Here is a 17887-nt window from a genome sequence, read left to right as displayed (position 1 = left end):
AACATGGCTTAATCCAACCACTAACCATGTTTCTAACTATAACTGGAAAATAAGTTTATGAGCACAACTGTATAAATCAAAGTTTGCTGGGGATATGCATAATGTACTGTCTGTTTGATGTCTATCAGATATTGGACGTGTCTTTTCCATTTTAGGATTGCTTTATATAGTCCATTAATGTAATAGCAGACGTCTTGCCTTTCAATGATGAATGCTCCATCCACATTTGGGGTACTTTGGTGTGGGGAATCCCTTTGTGCATTGTGTAGAGTTTATTTATTTATTTATTTTTTTGTCATGGCACCAGTGGCCTTCATCTCTTGTTTGACCAGTTTCATTAACCAGCATAGATCTGGTTAAAGACCACATGCTGGCTCTTTAGCATTTCCTAAAATTTTTTGAGTGTATTGTTTTAGACTTCCTTACATCTGTCTCTTAGTTGCCATTTACTACTTAACAAGTCAGTACTTGTTACTACCCTGGTGTCTGGCGTCTAACACTTTCTCCGGCTCTAACATAAGTTTAAGCAAATTGATCTAGTCTTAATTTCTTGGTGAGAAAGTTCAGTAAGTCTGCGTTTTGCTCTCTCCTAGTATGTCATTCACATCGTAGAACAAGTTGCCGATGATTGTGATCTGGGTGAAGGGGTTCAGACATTTGTAGATCGGGACAGAGCATCTCCTAAGCTTTGAGTTTGTGGGATTGGCTTTGAACTCACCTCTGGAGTTGTATTAGATACTCCAGTAAGTGTGCATGGCTGCTCTTGCGCACTAAATTGCCAGAAAATCTTAGCATTTAGTTAGAAGCAGGTTTTTTTCTACAGTGGTTGCTTACCACTGTCCATTGTGCCTTGCATTAGCAGATGTCCAATTTCTGCAGCTAGATGCCTATGGAGAGAAGTTTCTTTAGCCTTCAAGTGAGTATCTGATTAGGATCATAGTGGATCTCTATATTCTGTTAAATGATATGTTATTGCAATGCACATAGGATCTTCTTTTATGAGATTGCTGTCGTCAACTTTTAGACCCTCCAATCATTGATGGTTTGCAGTTATTTTATTCTTGATTTATTCCATGGATCTACTCTTTTTTTTCTTGAAGCTTGCCTCTGACAGAATGGTTCATATGTTTTAGCCAAGAACTCAGTTTGTTTTTTAAACCTCCTGCATCTTTTCAGTCCAAGAGCAGTGGAATCTTATTTTTTAACAGACCTTGCTTATTTTTTTCCATGTTGCTTTTTCCCCCTCATGGATAATGTTTTCTGTGTTTTTAGGTATCAATTGATTGCAAAGCTAAACGATCCACAAATCTACCAGCCATCTGCATGTCTTTCATTGCCATTACCTTCATTGTTGTTATTTATGTAGCTCAGTTAAATATCTCTTAATTCTTTGTTGTGCCTTGAGTCAGGCTTGGTTGTTAAATGACTCTTGACAAATTAACTGAGTTGAATTGTAGCAATCCAGTAATGCTGTTTTTATTGATCTGGTTCTGCAATTCCTTGTATGCAGTAGATCTGACACAGACTTAGTTAGTATGTTCAAGGCTTTTTTGCATGCCTCTCTTACATTTGTATCCAATATGGCTACCTGGAGGCTTGCTTTTCTTGAAAGAAAGGCACACTACCACAACATCTATGTAAAGGTGTTTTTAACCTAACACTAAGTCAAACTAACAAGTTTAATCTACAAACATGAGTCTATGACATTTAAATTTCCGTTGTAAATAAGAGTTGACTGATATAAATGTTTATTTTTCATTTAACCTTTTCTTGCCAATTCTGGTCTCAGCTAATTAGTGTGGTTCATTGACTGTATATGAGAAATGGACCGAGAGTGTGAATTCACCCATAGAAAATGGCTTACTTCCAACTCCGGTGAAATGACGTAAATTCAGTCTCCATTTTTTTTTTCAATATGGACATCGCCATGTTGGAACCAGTCAAAGCCAGTTTGAGTCATTGTTTCTGTGGCCACTCGCCAAACAGGTGTGAGCTTGTTAGAAGTCCACACCCCTACCACATTTCAAACACCTATTATTAAGGCATCTGATTGGTCAGATTATAACTTGAATAACCAGCAAAACAGAAAAAAAATATCATGAAAAAAATACTATTAGCAAAAACATGTTAAAAACAGGTAGTAGAGCAAGATGGTTCTTCTGACAAATATAATGACTAAGTAATAGCTGTTTATTTCTCAATACAAGTCTCTGGAATTTTGGCTTTCGAGAGCTAGCGGTTCCTTCCTGTTTTTTTCACTCAGACCAGTTATCATTTACAGTCAATGGTAATATCCAAAATACTTTATACACTTGTCTTTAGTTGTTCCTCTCTTGTGTTTTGTTCAAGTTTACAAGTTTAGAAGATGAAGACAGTAAGAGTGAGAGGTAAGAAAAGAGGGGATCATGCTCGTTCTCTAGATGTTAAAAACACAGAGGCAGAAAATAAAGCAGGAAAACGTTTAGTCTTTTACAGTCTTATTGACTTGCAACTGATCAGCTTTGCAACTGCAGTATCATAGCGTCAAGCAAGCTGGCGCTAACCATATACTGAAACTGACAATACAGAACATTTAAACTGCAGAAGACTCCCTTTTGTCCAACTCAATGTCCTGCCTCTTTCTTTGATTTACATGAGTAGTAAGAGGAATTTACCTGTACTATTTTGTCTCCAGGCTGAAGGGCGGGGGCAGCAGGCCCGTCATGCTGTACCCTAGTAACAAAGATACCCTATAAGTCAAAATGATACACAGTTAGGACAACACAGGGACACGATGGTTTAGAATCTTTGCCTTTCTCATGCTCATTTTAGGATCAAATCCCACCCGAACAAAATGAAAGTCCCAAACCCAAGTTTGTGCTAAGAAATAATATAAATTTCCACCAAAACATACCTATCTCTAAATTTAGGGATAAATGGAGTAATAATTTAAAAGTAATGCTAATAACAGAACATGTTCAACTTGCTAGAACTTTCTTTAAATTTACAAATACTGATCCATGTATTCCTCTCAAGGAAAATGTCTAAACATGGTTTAAACATGAGTTTAGAATGGTAAAATATAAATCCTCAAAAGGTATAGGACAAGGGACATGTCTGGGGGTTAAGACTTTTGATAGTTGAAGGGGGGGAAAAGGGTAGGCGGGAGAATTTTCATTGCCTGTGTTTTCCTTTTTTTAACAACTCAAGGCAGAGATTGTAAAATCACCAACATCTTTTCACCGAGCGCTGAAAGATGTTTTTGAACACAGAAAGTGTTGGACAATGCAGCTGTCGGGACTCAGCAGGGTTCAACACATGTTGAACACACAATAGTGAGCTGAACAGATAGATAAATGTGCCATAGAGAAGTGTCACAAGTTAACAAAGGACATCATGGTGTTGTAGTTGTAGTGCAGTAGCACTTACACACTACAGTCTGAGTGAATGCAGCAGCAAACACAGGTGCCAAAATATTAGTTAAGTTGTCACACACGGCAACAATAAAACTCATACAGTGAGCCTCATACATTGTATTAACTTAAAGATCATTATTTGATCATAACTGGTTTGATCTGAATTTGTTTTTATTAGTGTCATTTAACAAACAGGTTAAAAACTGGTTCAATGAAAGATATCATATGGAGCTCACTGTACAAATTAGTTTGTTAGCAGCTGAAACAGTGCAGTATTAGTCACGACAAACATTACACACTAGTAAGCGGTTGCACGAAAAGCATCTTGCAAAAACCTTTTGAATTTTTACAATATCAATGAAAATTATGGAGAGCAAAAAATAGAAAAAATCACCAATTTTTTTGTAAGGCTTGAGGTTTTTGCAGATATTTCAGAGTTTTAATATAAGTTACATTTGATTGCGCAAGAGAAGCAAGTCTAACAAAAACACACACAAAACAGGTAAATAACCCAGATGTAAAAAAACAAATCCATTTTCTGATTGTATTTTTAAACTTCTATTTCCATCACCCACAAGGGCAGATACTAAACAGACTTAATAAAAGTTAGTGTTTTTCACATCTTAAAACAACATAAGACGGCCATTGCAAGCTAAAGCTAAACCTTTAAAACTGACAGAAGAATACTCTTCAGTGACCAGAAAATGTCTTTAATTTGGTTATTAAAATGAAACAATCAGAACAAAAAAATGTATTTAAACTTCACTCTGAGTTTACTCAGCTATGGGAGACGATTTGGCCATTTATTAATTTCTGTAGAATGCTGACTTAAGGAATGCAAACTAAAAGGCCACCAGGGGGAGACACCTCATCATGAAACAACCATGGTTACAGGAGTGTGAACTCTTGATTTAAACCATCCTTCTTTACTTAAGTAATTAACTATTTTCAAACAGACTTGGCTTCAGCTCTTAAAACAAGACTTAGTAAAGGTTCTGCTAAACTAAGAAATTATTGGATAACAAGCACACCCGTGAACACGTTTGAAAGGTTCAGTTTGGTTGCTTTATGTAGGTCAGAAAAAAAATTGACCCTCAGTTAACATGTTCTTCTAAAGTCAAATGCTAGAAAATAGTCTTTACTCTTCTATTTTATAGTCAAGCATTCCAGCCCTATTGAATAGGCCTTTGTTTGGCTAACTGTGTTCATAGTTATGTGAATTTTCACCTGTGCTGTATTTCATTTATTTCTTTACTTTCATTTTGTGAAGCATTTTGTAATTGATGTCTCCAAAAGGTGCAAAAACAATAAATGTAACTTACTTAAAATCATATAAAGGAACATTAACTATAATATAATACGGAAGGAGGAAAAATGCAAAAGCTGCAATGGAATATTGCATATTTAGCACTGTGGAAGCCTATTTCTGATATAACTAAAAAAAACTTGCCAAGTCTAGTCTGAGTTTTAGAAAAAGCATGCATATGTGAAACACACTGTTAGTATCTAAGTATAGGGGTCATTCAAAATCATTATTTTGAGTACTGGTCTAAAATATTGGAAAAGTATTGTTCTTCCTTCACTAAACAACTAATATTACTTCTATTGTAAGTACCGATCACAATTTTGTGTTGAAATCAACTCAGTTAAGACAGTTTTGTTTGGTTTGTGTTTAACTGCGTCCTTATTCCTGCCATATAATTTATGATACACCCGACAAGCATTTAGCAACATGGTCTGAGAAACTGCTTTTCTTTATCGTCTCCATCTGCTGCCTCTTTAACACAGCATTAATAATGGACAAACTGCAGCCTGGGAACACCCTATGGATGCAAGTAAATATGGGATGCATAAAATAACAGCACAACTCAGCAGTTGTATGCTGAAGACTAAAAGTTAAATGATGAACTGGCAGTTTTTGTAAAACTAGCCTGCACCTCAAATTTAAAGCTTTCTTATTCTGTCTGTTTGGCTAATACTCAAGTAAAAAAAAAAAGAGAAATTCTTTCATCATCTGCCACTTAAAATCATGGTCAGTGACTTTTGTGACCTATTACATCCCTAGATCAAAGGGCGAAACTTCTAAAGTCACCCATGTGTCCCAGAGGTGAGAAGCCATCCTGAAATAGTCAGACTAGTGGCAGCACGCTCACTTCTTCAGACTGGCAGGAGCGATCTGTTTCTGGGACACGATGTCGGGTGCTGCAGGCCTGGGGCACCTGCAACCCCAACAGGCTCTCCGTTAAAACACACACTGACAAGCTTGTATAAACTCTGACACAGAAGTGATTGCTCCGAGTTTAGCACTAAGTTTGTCTTTTTGAGCAAACTTTAATGTTAAATTGATTAGTAAATTCTCAAACACAGACGGTATCCAATGGCGACGTGCAGGCTCAGACCGCTTAAGCCATCCTCAGCACCTTAAAATTCCTCCGTAATTAAACCACACACAGACTGGTAAACAATCCAAGTTTTTTTTTTAAGCCGCCTGCTTTGTCACGAACAGATTTGTACATTCGGGTATCGAGCAGCAGTTTCCATGGCAACTCTGAATGTAAAGCCTGTGGAGGCTGTGATTGGCTGGCAGGACGGGTCAGGTCGTACCATGTCGGAGGGTTTGAAGGGGTTCCCCTGGCCGCTGATGCCACCAGAGATACTGAAACCGAGACCAGGGTTCTTCTCTATTCTTACACATAGCTACAGGGGGAGGTAGGAGAGGAGCATAAAAGGAAAGACAAGTGAAAGTGAAATACAGAGATCGTGAAAATTGCTCTGCAGGCACATAAACATGTGGAAGAATGCCTTAATGTGCTGGGTAACACATAGTGGAGGCTATATTGGAAGCCTTTTAAGGATTTCCTAAGATTTACAATGGTTTCAGTCTTCTCAGAAGAAAAAAAATGTCTTTGATCTTGCTCATGAAACATAAGCTGTTATAATAAACTCCATTATGATCTTAAATCATATTTGGATGTTGTATTTATCCTTTTCTGGTGCTGCAAATACATTTATCTGTGTTATTATTGCCCTTTTTCAAAGCAGACCTCCAATACAGCATGTGGCGTAGTTGCTCCAGGCAGCTTGGTGAACAGGCACACTTACCTGCTCCTGGTACCCGTCTGTGCTCTTTTGGCCTTTGGTCTGCAACAAGCAGCGTGCGCTCTGAGGCCGTGGGTTGGTATGGGTGCTCATAACACCCTGGTTGCTGTGGACCATGCCCTGATTTCCATGATACTGGGGGTTGGTAGAAGGCAAGGAGGGCTGATGGGAGGAGTGGGGGTTGTATTGGGGTTGGTTCCCAGATGGGGAAATGGCCATAGGCAGGCCAGAGCTGGGGTAAGCCTGGCCAGGAGAAGTAAGTGCTGTGTAGAAAAGGAGGCTCTCAGCATCTGATCGTAAAAAAGTTAGATGCTAAAAACATACCTAGACATCTCAACATTTACCCTGAGACATGGTTCCTTGGTACTGCCCCGGCCCACCAGAGGGTACCACTGATAGAGACATCCCTTGTTGGTATTGCCCTCCTTTGTTCATCATTCCATCGTAACCCTGCTGCCCGACCATGCGATGAGGTGGAGTGGCCGAGGAGGAGGACGTGTTGATCATGGTGTTGTGTGACTGGTGGGAGGGGTTGTGTGAATGTCCACTCTGTGGAAAGAGGGGGCAGGTGCAGAGATTGGAATGGCACATGGCTTCACACATAGTCATGCTCATATCTGCAGTTTTTTCCCTCTCTCTGACAGATTTTAAGATCCCTGACTTTTAAGCAAGTGAAAAAAAAATGTTCTGGTGCATAAAATTGCATAAAAATAGTTGCCCAAATCAAATCGTAATACAAAAAAAGAAAAAAAAAGTGTGGATTTGTGGGATACATACGTTATGAAATTGGACACAATTTTAAAACATACTGTAGTTTTAATTTTAGGTGTTTTTATCCATTTTATACATAAATATAATACTAAATAATTCTTTTTACCATAAAATCTTTTCTAATTTGGATTCTTGTACTATTTTTTTAAATTTTTCCATGAGCCATTCTCTCAACACAATTCCCTTGGAAATGGTTGACACTGAAATTAAACTGATGATGTATTTTAATTATTTTTTGCAATAAACAAAAAAAAAATAAATAAAACTCGCAAAATAATTATTTTGTGCACACAGATTCAAAAGATCAAGATAAGAGGAACTGATGCATTCAGTTTTTATATAAATCAATTAAAGAAAAAATATAATACTGTCATGAAGTTAATATAATATGTTTAATCAAACATGCCAGCTTTTTTCCAGACATTTAGATATATTTGTTTGCGCATTTATTGTAAATTGGCAGCCAAAATCTTTTAAGACTAACAACTTAAAAAAAAGCTTTGCAGATCATTCAGCTTTTACCTTTTTCATGAGGTTGTCAGGTGGGACATCCCTCCTGCCAAGAGAATAGGGGGCCCACTGGTTGTTTCCCGACACCCCCTCCTGGTCATTATCCAGCATTCCGCCCTGCTGAGAGGGAGTCTGACAAAACAAAGGAACAAACTTACTAAAAAAGTCATTTTAATTATTTAAATTCACATTTCAGCTTTTTAAGCTCATTATTTCAAGATGTATGGACGACTGAAGTTTTGTGAACTAGCAGCAATCCAACAATGCAAGAGATTAGTTTTACTTGGGGAACTATTTGATAATAGTTGATGTCTGTGAGAAGAACTGAAGAAAAATTAAAAGTTCAGTCTGTTGTGGGATTCCATGAAAGTGTGTAATTAAAACATTGATGTTTCTACAACAATATAGCATTACAATTACTTCTTTAACAGCCCCACCCACAGATATAAAAAAATTACATTACATCAGGTATCGTATGTTTAAGGAACTTTGCTATACATGAGTTAGTTATTATTTAGAGCTGAACACTCTTTTACCTGTGAAATTATTTATATTTTTTGGACCACCTCAAATTCCACCCCCTCCACCTTCAAAACACCTCCAATTGTAGGGGCATTTGGAGGGGTAGGGATGTCCAAAATAGTTTTTTGAAGGGCAAACCTGAGCGGAGAGCTCTATATCTCTCCGCCGCGAGTGTGTTCGGCGTCACGCTGTGCTGCGGAGGAACTCATTACTTCACGTAGGTGTGCTCTGAAGCACAGAAATGTACATTTAAATGTTAATAATGATTTTTTACTTTAGCATGAATTTTCTAAGTTATAAAACTGATGTTGTGAGGTTTTTCGAGCGATAGCTGCTATGCGCTAAGGTAGATGACTGGCGACTATTGATGACATCATCGAGTGGTAGTGACGTTCGAATGTAGGGGTAGGGAGAAGTTGTAGGGGTAGGGGAAGAATTGGGTTTCAGCTTTAGTGAACCAAAAAACTACTATACTACAGAAAAACTGAAAAATCTGTTTAACTCCAAATCTTATTAAACAAATTGTCATTAATTTTATATGTGGTTTGGCCAAAAGCATGATTGAAGTGAGAAATAATGTCCTGTTGGATCTGAAATGCTGCTGTGACACTGCTTTTAATTTGCAAGCTGAGAATAGAGAAATGAGGACAGATATCAAGTATCTACTTGAGACACCAGCAATAATGCATCCAAGTCCCTGCTGAGACCTCCCTTTGGAATTAGATTGACTGGGATGCACGCCTTGAGTGTGTAACAATGTAGGAGAATGTTTTTTTGTTTTTTTTTACGTACATTTGCATTTATAACACAAGATATTTTTGCTTATAAAAAGTTAAATAGAATCGTGGTAATTCTTTAGCCTGTTGAATTTAGGGGAAACAATTAAAGCCAGCAACTGTTTGTGTTGTTAAACTATGATATATTTCACCGTCGGCTTACTGGAATTCCTTTTGCTTAAGATTTACAAGCTCCTCGAGGTAATATCCATACGGTTTTACTGCTTAAGATGGCGAATACAGGTGGTTAGCTTGATCTAAATTATAATGGAAAAAAAGCACATGCCAACATCTGGGAGCGCAAGGATGGCACAAAATGCCAATGATTTACAGAGTAGTAAAAGTAGTGGGGGTAGCAGGGGTTCACGGTTCTTAAAGTGATACTCACAGCATTGGCAGATGGAGGAGGAGGTAGTGGCAGCCAGCGGCCAGCAGGGGGCTCATGCTTAGTGTTATTGTAATGGTTAAAGTTCAAAGTGCTGCTGCGCCCCTGGCCGTGACCCACGCCCTGACAGAGCATGCCCAGCGTGAGCGTGTTGTGCTTTAGGACACCACTCTGATTGGAGAAGACAACATTACACGACATGGGTGAATGGAGGGGAGGGGAAGAGGATGGAGCCCACACTGCGAGCAACACAGCTCCACACACAAATAAACAACAGAAACACTGCTTATACAACAACAACAACAGTGCAGAGGTGCTGAAAGCACAGAGAAATGTGATCAGTCAGTACACACAGAACAGTGTGTCTTACAAGCAGCAACAGGTGAATCTTCAGTACACACAGAACAGTGTGTCTTACAAGCAGCAACAGGTGAATCTTTTTTTTCCAGAATCTGTATCCATGTGTTCAGAAGAACCTGCTTGAGTACTTCAACAAGTACTTTGGGCAAAACCTGAATTATTGTGTTTGGAATGCAAAATGTTCACCTACAGAGAGCTGTATTCTGGATTTCACATAGTTTTAAGCATAATGAGATGGGAAAATGTCTGCAATCGACAAGATTAGAGAAAACTGAAACATGTTCTCTAGACCACAATCAGAGTTTGTCCATCATATTCTCATCCCCAAGTCGTCACTTATTGACGTCATTTTTTCTTTTACGTCCAGTCCAACAAAAAAAAAGATTACAAACATAATCAATATACATAAAGTTTAGCATAAATTACAAATAGGATTTATACAAATACTTTATGTGTCAGAAGATCAATAACCTCCTGTTGTGACAGTAAAATCTGTCTAACACAAGAGGCTCCCACTTCGTATCTGTTTGTTCAGCTGTTGGACAGGACAAGTTTAAAACAGCCCCTTCCGCATCACGTTTTGACATTATGGCTTTCCTCTACTCATAGTTTTTTGATGTGCTGGCTGTTTGTAAAATCAAGGGTCCGCAACCCTCGGGATGCGGTACCGGATGCGCACTGGTCCAAAGCACTACATTAACCCAGTACGGGTACACTAACCTTAACCCACTACTGGTTTGCATCTGGTACAGCGTCCAGTTCATGCTCAGTACAGTGTCTGGTACCAGTTCAGGTCCGGTACCACATCTGGTCCGGTGTCGAGTTAGGATTAGAGTACCGGTACCGTGTTTGGATACCGGTGCGCTACGTTTTGCCTTACTGGACAGGTTCTGGTTCACGGCCCGGAAGTTGGGGACCCATGATTTAATAGGAACAGCCAGTATGTCGTATAACAATGACTTGAGGACACCCAAAACGTCAAAAAGTGACGCGGAGGGGTCTTTAACCAAACATCAACATGTGACGACTTGGGAGTGAGAATGTGTTGATTTGTCCTCCACATTTTCTGGCATGTTTTCTGCATTTTAAAAATTACTGTACTTTTGTTCTTCAGAGATTTATCAAAAAGACTCATAAATATGAGTCTGCTAGACCAGAATTGGGATTTGAGGCATTTTGTTTGAGGGTTTTTACAGTTGATATCCAATGATGAGTTGGTCAGGCTGACACAGCGACAGTGTGGAGTCAAGACACATGCAGCCACACACAAATCTGGTCAACCTTACAACAAAGACTTACATAGATACAGACAGGGAGGACTTCTGAACACTTTGTGTGTATGTGGGTAGTTTCTTTTTTTTTTCTTTTGGGTGGTGGTGGTGTTATTTTCTGTGTTTTGTTTTAATATACCCTGTCCAGTCGTTTGGCCTCTATGTGTCGGAGAAGTTGTTGTCTCCAGTCAGCAGGCATCTTGGACGTGATGTCTTCGGGTTTCTGTGGTACGACAGGTCTTACTTTGATGGTGTCCTCTGATGGCTTTTCAGGGCATGTTGCAAGGGTGTAGTCAGGAGGCATTTTCTCCAGTAGGGCAGCCATGGTGGGTCGAGCCGACACTGGACGGGCCTAAAAGTACATAAAAAGGCGAACAATGACCATTTAGTATTGGTTTGCCTTTACTTTATTTTATTTTTGTCTTTTTATTTCATTTTATATAGTTTTGATGCTTTGTTTCAATGAACTTCTTCATTGCTCATGATGTACCCATATGCGGTGAAATTTCCAGGAAAACACTTTAAGCAACAAGCTGTTTTTGCTTTTGAAATAAACTTGATAACTTAGGGAAATTTGAACCTGTAAGGAAAGGTCATATGTACTATAGCTTCATGTTACCTGTTAGGCCTTAGATACCAAGTTATTGACCAAGTCATTGAATGAACACCTGACGTAAAAATGGTGTGTATGTTTCTTTGAGTTTTGCCTTGAATTATGAGTTTTGTAGGCTGATAGTTGTTCAGATGGCAAAGACTTTGACAACTCTTAGTCCATTTGAACACTTAGGTTTAACATGGTGCATCAGCAGCTCCTTTAAAAGGAGTAATCTCACCTGAGAGGCTCCATATGTCTCTGTGCTATAGCTCCTGGCAGAAAGGGGGCGACGTTGAGTCAGACTCTTGGTAGGATAACCAATCATAGGCTTCTTCTGCTCTTGGTAAGTGGTATAGTCGTCATCATAGCGACCGTTTCTCTTGTTCTGCATCATCTGACTTTGGTTGTCGGCCATGTTTGTAAGACCAGAGTGATCCATTGGCGTGGAGTAGGCAAGAGCCCGACTGTAATGAGGGGGCTCTATCTATAGACGGAAAATAGAACATTGCAGAAACTGTCTCTCGTACCATAGAAAGCCTTTTGATCCCATCGATCAAAAAATGTAATAGGGACAGTTCAATTGAATAAGCGTTTTTTAATTAGCATAAACCTAGCTTGGATACATACCTGTTGTCTGTACTGTGCTTCCTGCAGGGCCTCCTGCTGGGCTTCATGAACTCGACGAAACAAAGCAAGCTCCGTGGAGCTCACCAACGAATCTGCTCTTCTCAGAAAGCCTGGCCTGGAACGCTGTGCTGGGATTGGCTGCTGTTGATTGGGTGGGCCGTCCTGGTTGATTGGTGCTTGAGGGAAGGAGAACATCTCCAGCGGTGGATATACACGGTACCGAGGGCTCACTAGCTCTTTGGGAAGCGTCTTTCCAGACTGATTTAAATAATCTAAAATCTTTGCTGAGTGGTTGGCATAATCTGGCGTGTTGGGGAATGGAGGAGGGACTCGACGATCCATGGTCACCTAATGAGCAAGAACAGTTTACAGTCACTTTGTAAAAAGAAATTAACAGCTATAGTTGAACACAAAGAGAAAAATAACAATAACCTGGGGATTATAGTTCTGGTCAAAGTGATAGGCCTTCTGTGGAATGGCTGGTTTTTGGTTATGTCCAGACTGATTTTGGTTACCAGGGAAGCCCAGTTCCTCATCCAACATGGGAGCAGACTGCGATCGGGACATGTTGGTCTGCTCTAAAGAACCAGGCAGGTCTTGGCGGTCCAAACTAGTTTGCTGCTCAATGGAAGAACTGTAGCTTTCCATAGGAATACTGTAAAAAGAACCAAGTTCAGTTCCAACTACATTATATGTATGTAAATAAACAATATTCTTTCTGATTTGACATAAGCACAAACATTTTGATATACCAAGAACAGAACCAACCTGTAGACTTTATAGGAGCCGATGTCAATCTCATCTATGCTCTGCGACTTTTTGAACTTGGATCTCATCTCCTTCATCATGGGGGAAAGACGGTCAGAGCTTTTAGTCATCACCACAGTCACCTTGTTGCCCCCACCAACAGTGAGCTGGTCCTTCCTGTTCTGCTCGCCCTGATTATTATGGTATGTCCAACTTCCAGGCAAAGGGCCAGAGTTCTGCTCATGTCTTCAAGTAAGAAGAAGAAATTAAAGGAATTCATGAACATTTACTAGAGGTATAGACATGTGAAAAGGATCAGAAAAAAAACTGAATCTTTTTAATTTAGAAAATCATACATTTTCTAATGTTTGATGCGTTTAAAGGCTTGTTTGACAGTCAGTGCAAGTGCAAATTGAGGATCAATCTGTGTAATTTAGTCATTTTAAATGTTTTTAGAACAAAACAGTTGAGCAATTAATTGTTCAGCTTTGAGTCACCTGGGGTCCATGTCCTTGCGGTCAGGGTTGGGGCTGGAGGTCGGCGTCAGGTCCAGCTTAGAGGGGAAAGCAGTCCTGTCCTCAAGTGGACTAGGAGTCCTGGTCCAATTCTGCCAGGGGTTCTGTGATTGAGTCGCGGAAGATTGTGGATCATTGTCAGGGTTGGAGCGTTGGTTGCCGTGGTATGGGAGAGTCTGAGTGTCCAGCTCCAAGGGAACTCCAACAATTCTGTCTTGCCTGAGGAGGGGCCGGCGGCCGTGGGTCGACTGGCTACGGGGTTTGGAGCCCAGTGGTGGGTTCCCTTGACTCGTGTTAGATGATGGAGGATCTAGAGGAGACTCTTCTGCATCAAAACCAGTGTTGTCATAGTGCGGGGCTTCAACCCAGTCAAAAGGCTCACTGAGCGGACGGCGGTCCCCCCGTTGCTGCAGGGTTCCCGATGGAGGTGTTTCTCTTTGAGATAACAGGGGTTTTGAGTCGATAGGCTTAGGGAACGACTGGGCAAGTCTACCAAATGAAAAATGTGGATGACATAGGGAAGACTGATTACCAGATCGCAGTGAAGCACCATTCTACACTAACATTTGTTACACACATCTGAAAAGCAACGATGTATTGACTAAATAGTTTTTAGAACAGAGAACCTATACTTGCAGTTTGAAAATGACACATTACATTAAAAAACAGGGGGAAAAAAGATGTAAAAATGTCTGTGCACAACTCCGGAGCTCATGAAATGACAATTATGATGTCAAAAAAAAATACCAAATCAAGCTTATGCCTTGCAGGAACTTTTATTGTAGAAAAGATGCATGAAGAAAGTCTTTGTTGCCTCCTTTGCATCATTAGTTTGGAGTGTAGAAGCTTTTTTAAATGTGTTTTTACCAAAGAAGCCAGTACAGCGTAGTCAATTTTTACCTGTGCCTCATTAGTTTGAGGGAGGGGAGATTTGACCAGAGCTGCACAATACTGTAAAATGCGCTTAGGAAAGGTAAGAAAAATAAAATCCGGAAAATATGCATTCTGCCGTTAGCAAAGCTAAAAAAAAAAAGTGACGAGGAACAGGTCATGATGATGGAAGATCTTAATCTTACAGTAAGGATTAGATGTGAGGTCTACCTGTTGGTCCAATGCGTCTGAGGGGCCTGATCCTTGTTGGGGGCTGGGAGGGCAGGGGTGTGCGGATGTGCATGTGGGTGTGCATGTGGGTGTGTATTGCCAGGTGGGTTGGAGGAGCCTGAGGAGCCTTGTGAGGGTGAGTAATCGGAGTAGGTGGCAGAGGAGCCGCTGTGGTTCAGACAGTGGCGTTTATCCACGTCCTCATCTATGGACTCTGCGCACACACACAAAGAAAACAAGTATGCTATTCAGTGAAAATGTCATACCCTCTTTAGGCTGTGATAGCCTCTTGTACAGCTGCTGGAAAGCTCTTGACATGGCAAACAAAAACACAATCTTTTTGAATAATGCTCTTAAAAACAGCACTTTAAGGGTATATTAAAACAGTAGACAATAATGTTGCAAAAATATTTTTTTAGCGATAGACATTTGTGGATACTCAAAAAAAAGAAAATTTTCATTATTTTATTAATCAAATATTAGATGGTGCATACTTATAAAGTGATTTACTACCTTCTCAGAAGGCTCAAAGTGCTTTACAGTCAGTCCCATTCACCTATGCACACATACGCTCACATATTGATGGATGCTTCACTGCCTGATGCACACATTCACACGTTGACCGTTTTCAACTTGAAGTCTATGTAAACGCTTACATCTGTCCTTTTTGGCGCTTCAACACAAATAAGCTCATGTTCACGCATCGCTATGCAAGTTTTTATGTTAATTTTTGGGCTTCACAACGACTGATTGAGCGCGCGTCAAAAGTTAAACCAGTTGAACTTCGACCAATCAGGGACAATGGTAGTGACATATGGGTAACGTCCTTTTCAAACCATGGAAGGGTCAACAGGTTGAAAATCAATCATGAAAGAGAAACTACTAATTGCCAAAATAATATCCCACCAAGTCTTTCACATTTGAGAATAGAGCTGTGAAAGAAAAAACTGAAGCAAGATCCATATTTTCAGCACTTTGCCATTTTGCATCAAGCCTCTTCCAACTAAATGTACATCTGCTAGTATCAGGTAGCAATAAATCTGTGTAAACACCATATGCTGAAAGTGCATTTGTGTATGTATGTAGCATCGCACTGATGCCAACCTATAACAATCATGAGCAATGTAGGGATCAGTGACTTGCCCAAGGCAATCTGACAATCTGGCAGGTAAGGCAGGAAGTGAACCAGTGATCATTCGATCACTCATCACTCATTGAACCAGAAACTTCAAGAGGACCTGGCCGCAGACAACAACATGGTCTCAAGATGGTGCCAGGGTGGAAGTCCTCAACAGAAGTTTGCACAATGTTCATGCTCTTCCCAGAGAAAAACATTGTAACGCAGTTACAGTTAGGGTTGGGAATAGGGTTGGAATAGGGGTTAGGGCTAGCAATCTTCTAGCATAGATACGCAAATTCAGCTTCCAGTTACAGTTGCAACATTTCCGCTTCTGGCTAATGATGAGTTTAATGCTGTGTTTGGACGTCATCTTGTCTGCAACCAGGTCCCTCTCGAAAACTATGGTAAATAATATTTTTTATGCATTCTGGAGTCCGCTGTATTTTCAGGTATTAAATAATATTCTGTCTTTTTATGATTGACACATATAGTATATTTCAATACAATGAAAAAAATAAATAAGTGTAAAGACTGGTTTATACTTCCAAGAGATTCGTAATCGCTCGCGTTGTAGTGGTTGCATGGAATGCAGAGCTTTGAGCATAATTGCTCCAGTCGCTGCAGAATGTGACACCGACTGGTGATGTCACACACAACAGGAATTTGACGCCAAATGTGCAATTGTGGGCAAATCACGTAATTTAACTTGAATTTATGTCAGCGATTTGGCTACGCAGAAAACTCCGTCCAGAAAAATGTCTTTTAACACTGAAAATGAGGAAAACTTACGGAACTAGTTTAGAAATTCAGACCTTCAGACACATAGAAACCGAGAGGGCAACTAGATAGAAAAGCAAGTTACTGGAAAGATATTTCTTGTATTTTATGTTACTGATGCGATGACCGATTGCTTTGAAGTGTAAATTTTGATTTAAGTTACCCTTAAAGAGAAAATAGTTTATGTGAATGTTTTAAAAAAGTTTCTGTATTTTTTTTGTATTTTTTCAAAGATGTGATTGCAGCATTGAATTATTCACATTTTTTTTTTATTTTTCATTAGGCTCCAAATCTTGTTTTGTTTTTCTCGGATTAGACTAAAGCCTTCAGGGCACCAATGAGTAAAACAGGGCAAACTAAACGCTGCTCTCACTAGACTGTGACCTGCACTCAGTGCTCGCAGCATTCTCCCTCCCTCTCTCTGCAAAGTGCTGAAATGAATCTGCTCACAACTGTGACTAATTAATGGACACTATTACAACAGGCCCCACAGCTCATTACAAAGCACAGCTTTGTACCCACATCTAACTGCAAGTGCGTTTAGCTCTAAACACGGCGCAGGAGCGCCGCACTGAAATGAAGTACCTTTCTTTTCCTTTCCGAGCAGCACCACCTTTGGTTTGTACATCGGCGGCTCCACCAGTGTTGGCCTCATGTCGGAGATACGGATGTCATTGGGAGAGCCGCCCATGGAATCCTGGAGAGAAGAAAAAATTCCATACAATTAGGTTTTGGTTGGCATCTTAGGAGATAATATTAGAACTCCTTCAGAGCTGAGGGAATTATAACATCCCAAAAATGTAAAAAAAGAATAACCGTTTGGTGGTTAAGAAGGTATTTATTTGTACATCATAATTTTAGCATTCCACTGTTATGTGTGCACCTGACATTTTTTGTTTACCTTGCTTTTAAAATTGGGGCTGCAAAACTTCCTAAAATTTTATAACAATCTTTAAGAAAGTACAGCCTAACTCTGAGCATAACCTCAGCACTAAACATTGGAAGTGTTGAAATGGACGCTATTTCATAAATACCCTAGTAACACGTGTGGGTTCGCCACAGCAAATCAGCTTTTCACTGATTCACACATTTGGACCAGCACAGGGAGATCCAGACTTGGGCCCCCTTGTAGCTACATAGGTAGGCAGTAGCATAGTAGCGTAAAGGGTCTTGCCTAATGGATTAAGCTCATCGTGCAATCTAGGAAACAAACCCTGGTTTCCCATATGCCAGTCCAATGTGCAGCAAACTGAGCCATCCAGCTGCTAAGTTCAGTTAAAACTTGCAAGAAGATAAAAATAAAAAAAAGCTATATA

General features: G+C 39.8%; 1 protein-coding gene across 13 annotated transcripts in view; it reads right to left on the bottom strand.

The window, feature by feature from the left end:
- The window catches only part of lrrc7 (leucine rich repeat containing 7), a 118057-nt gene that overhangs the window by 5038 nt on the left and 95132 nt on the right, over positions 1-17887 (bottom strand). For 8 of the 13 annotated variants that reach the window (XM_024278406.2, XM_024278407.2, XM_024278403.2 and 5 more), the window contains 14 exons: positions 17157-17268; positions 14675-14888; positions 13556-14062; positions 13080-13304; positions 12744-12966; positions 12312-12659; positions 11923-12168; positions 11229-11441; positions 9462-9629; positions 7788-7907; positions 6839-7043; positions 6498-6757; positions 6000-6092; positions 2655-2729 (listed from right to left, as the gene is read on the bottom strand). In XM_024278406.2, the coding sequence (XP_024134174.1) occupies positions 2655-2729; positions 6000-6092; positions 6498-6757; positions 6839-7043; positions 7788-7907; positions 9462-9629; positions 11229-11441; positions 11923-12168; positions 12312-12659; positions 12744-12966; positions 13080-13304; positions 13556-14062; positions 14675-14888; positions 17157-17268 (3009 nt within the window). The remainder of the gene's footprint in view (positions 1-2654; positions 2730-5999; positions 6093-6497; positions 6758-6838; positions 7044-7787; positions 7908-9461; positions 9630-11228; positions 11442-11922; positions 12169-12311; positions 12660-12743; positions 12967-13079; positions 13305-13555; positions 14063-14674; positions 14889-17156; positions 17269-17887) is intronic. The other 5 variants (XM_024278412.2, XM_024278411.2, XM_024278413.2 and 2 more) reach the window with 2 other exon arrangements.

Source organism: Oryzias melastigma, linkage group LG4 (genome assembly GCF_002922805.2).
Source record: "Oryzias melastigma strain HK-1 linkage group LG4, ASM292280v2, whole genome shotgun sequence".
Taxonomy (NCBI): domain Eukaryota; kingdom Metazoa; phylum Chordata; class Actinopteri; order Beloniformes; family Adrianichthyidae; genus Oryzias; species Oryzias melastigma.
Note: the sequence above shows the minus strand (reverse complement) of the source record. Positions and strands in the feature narration are given on the sequence as shown.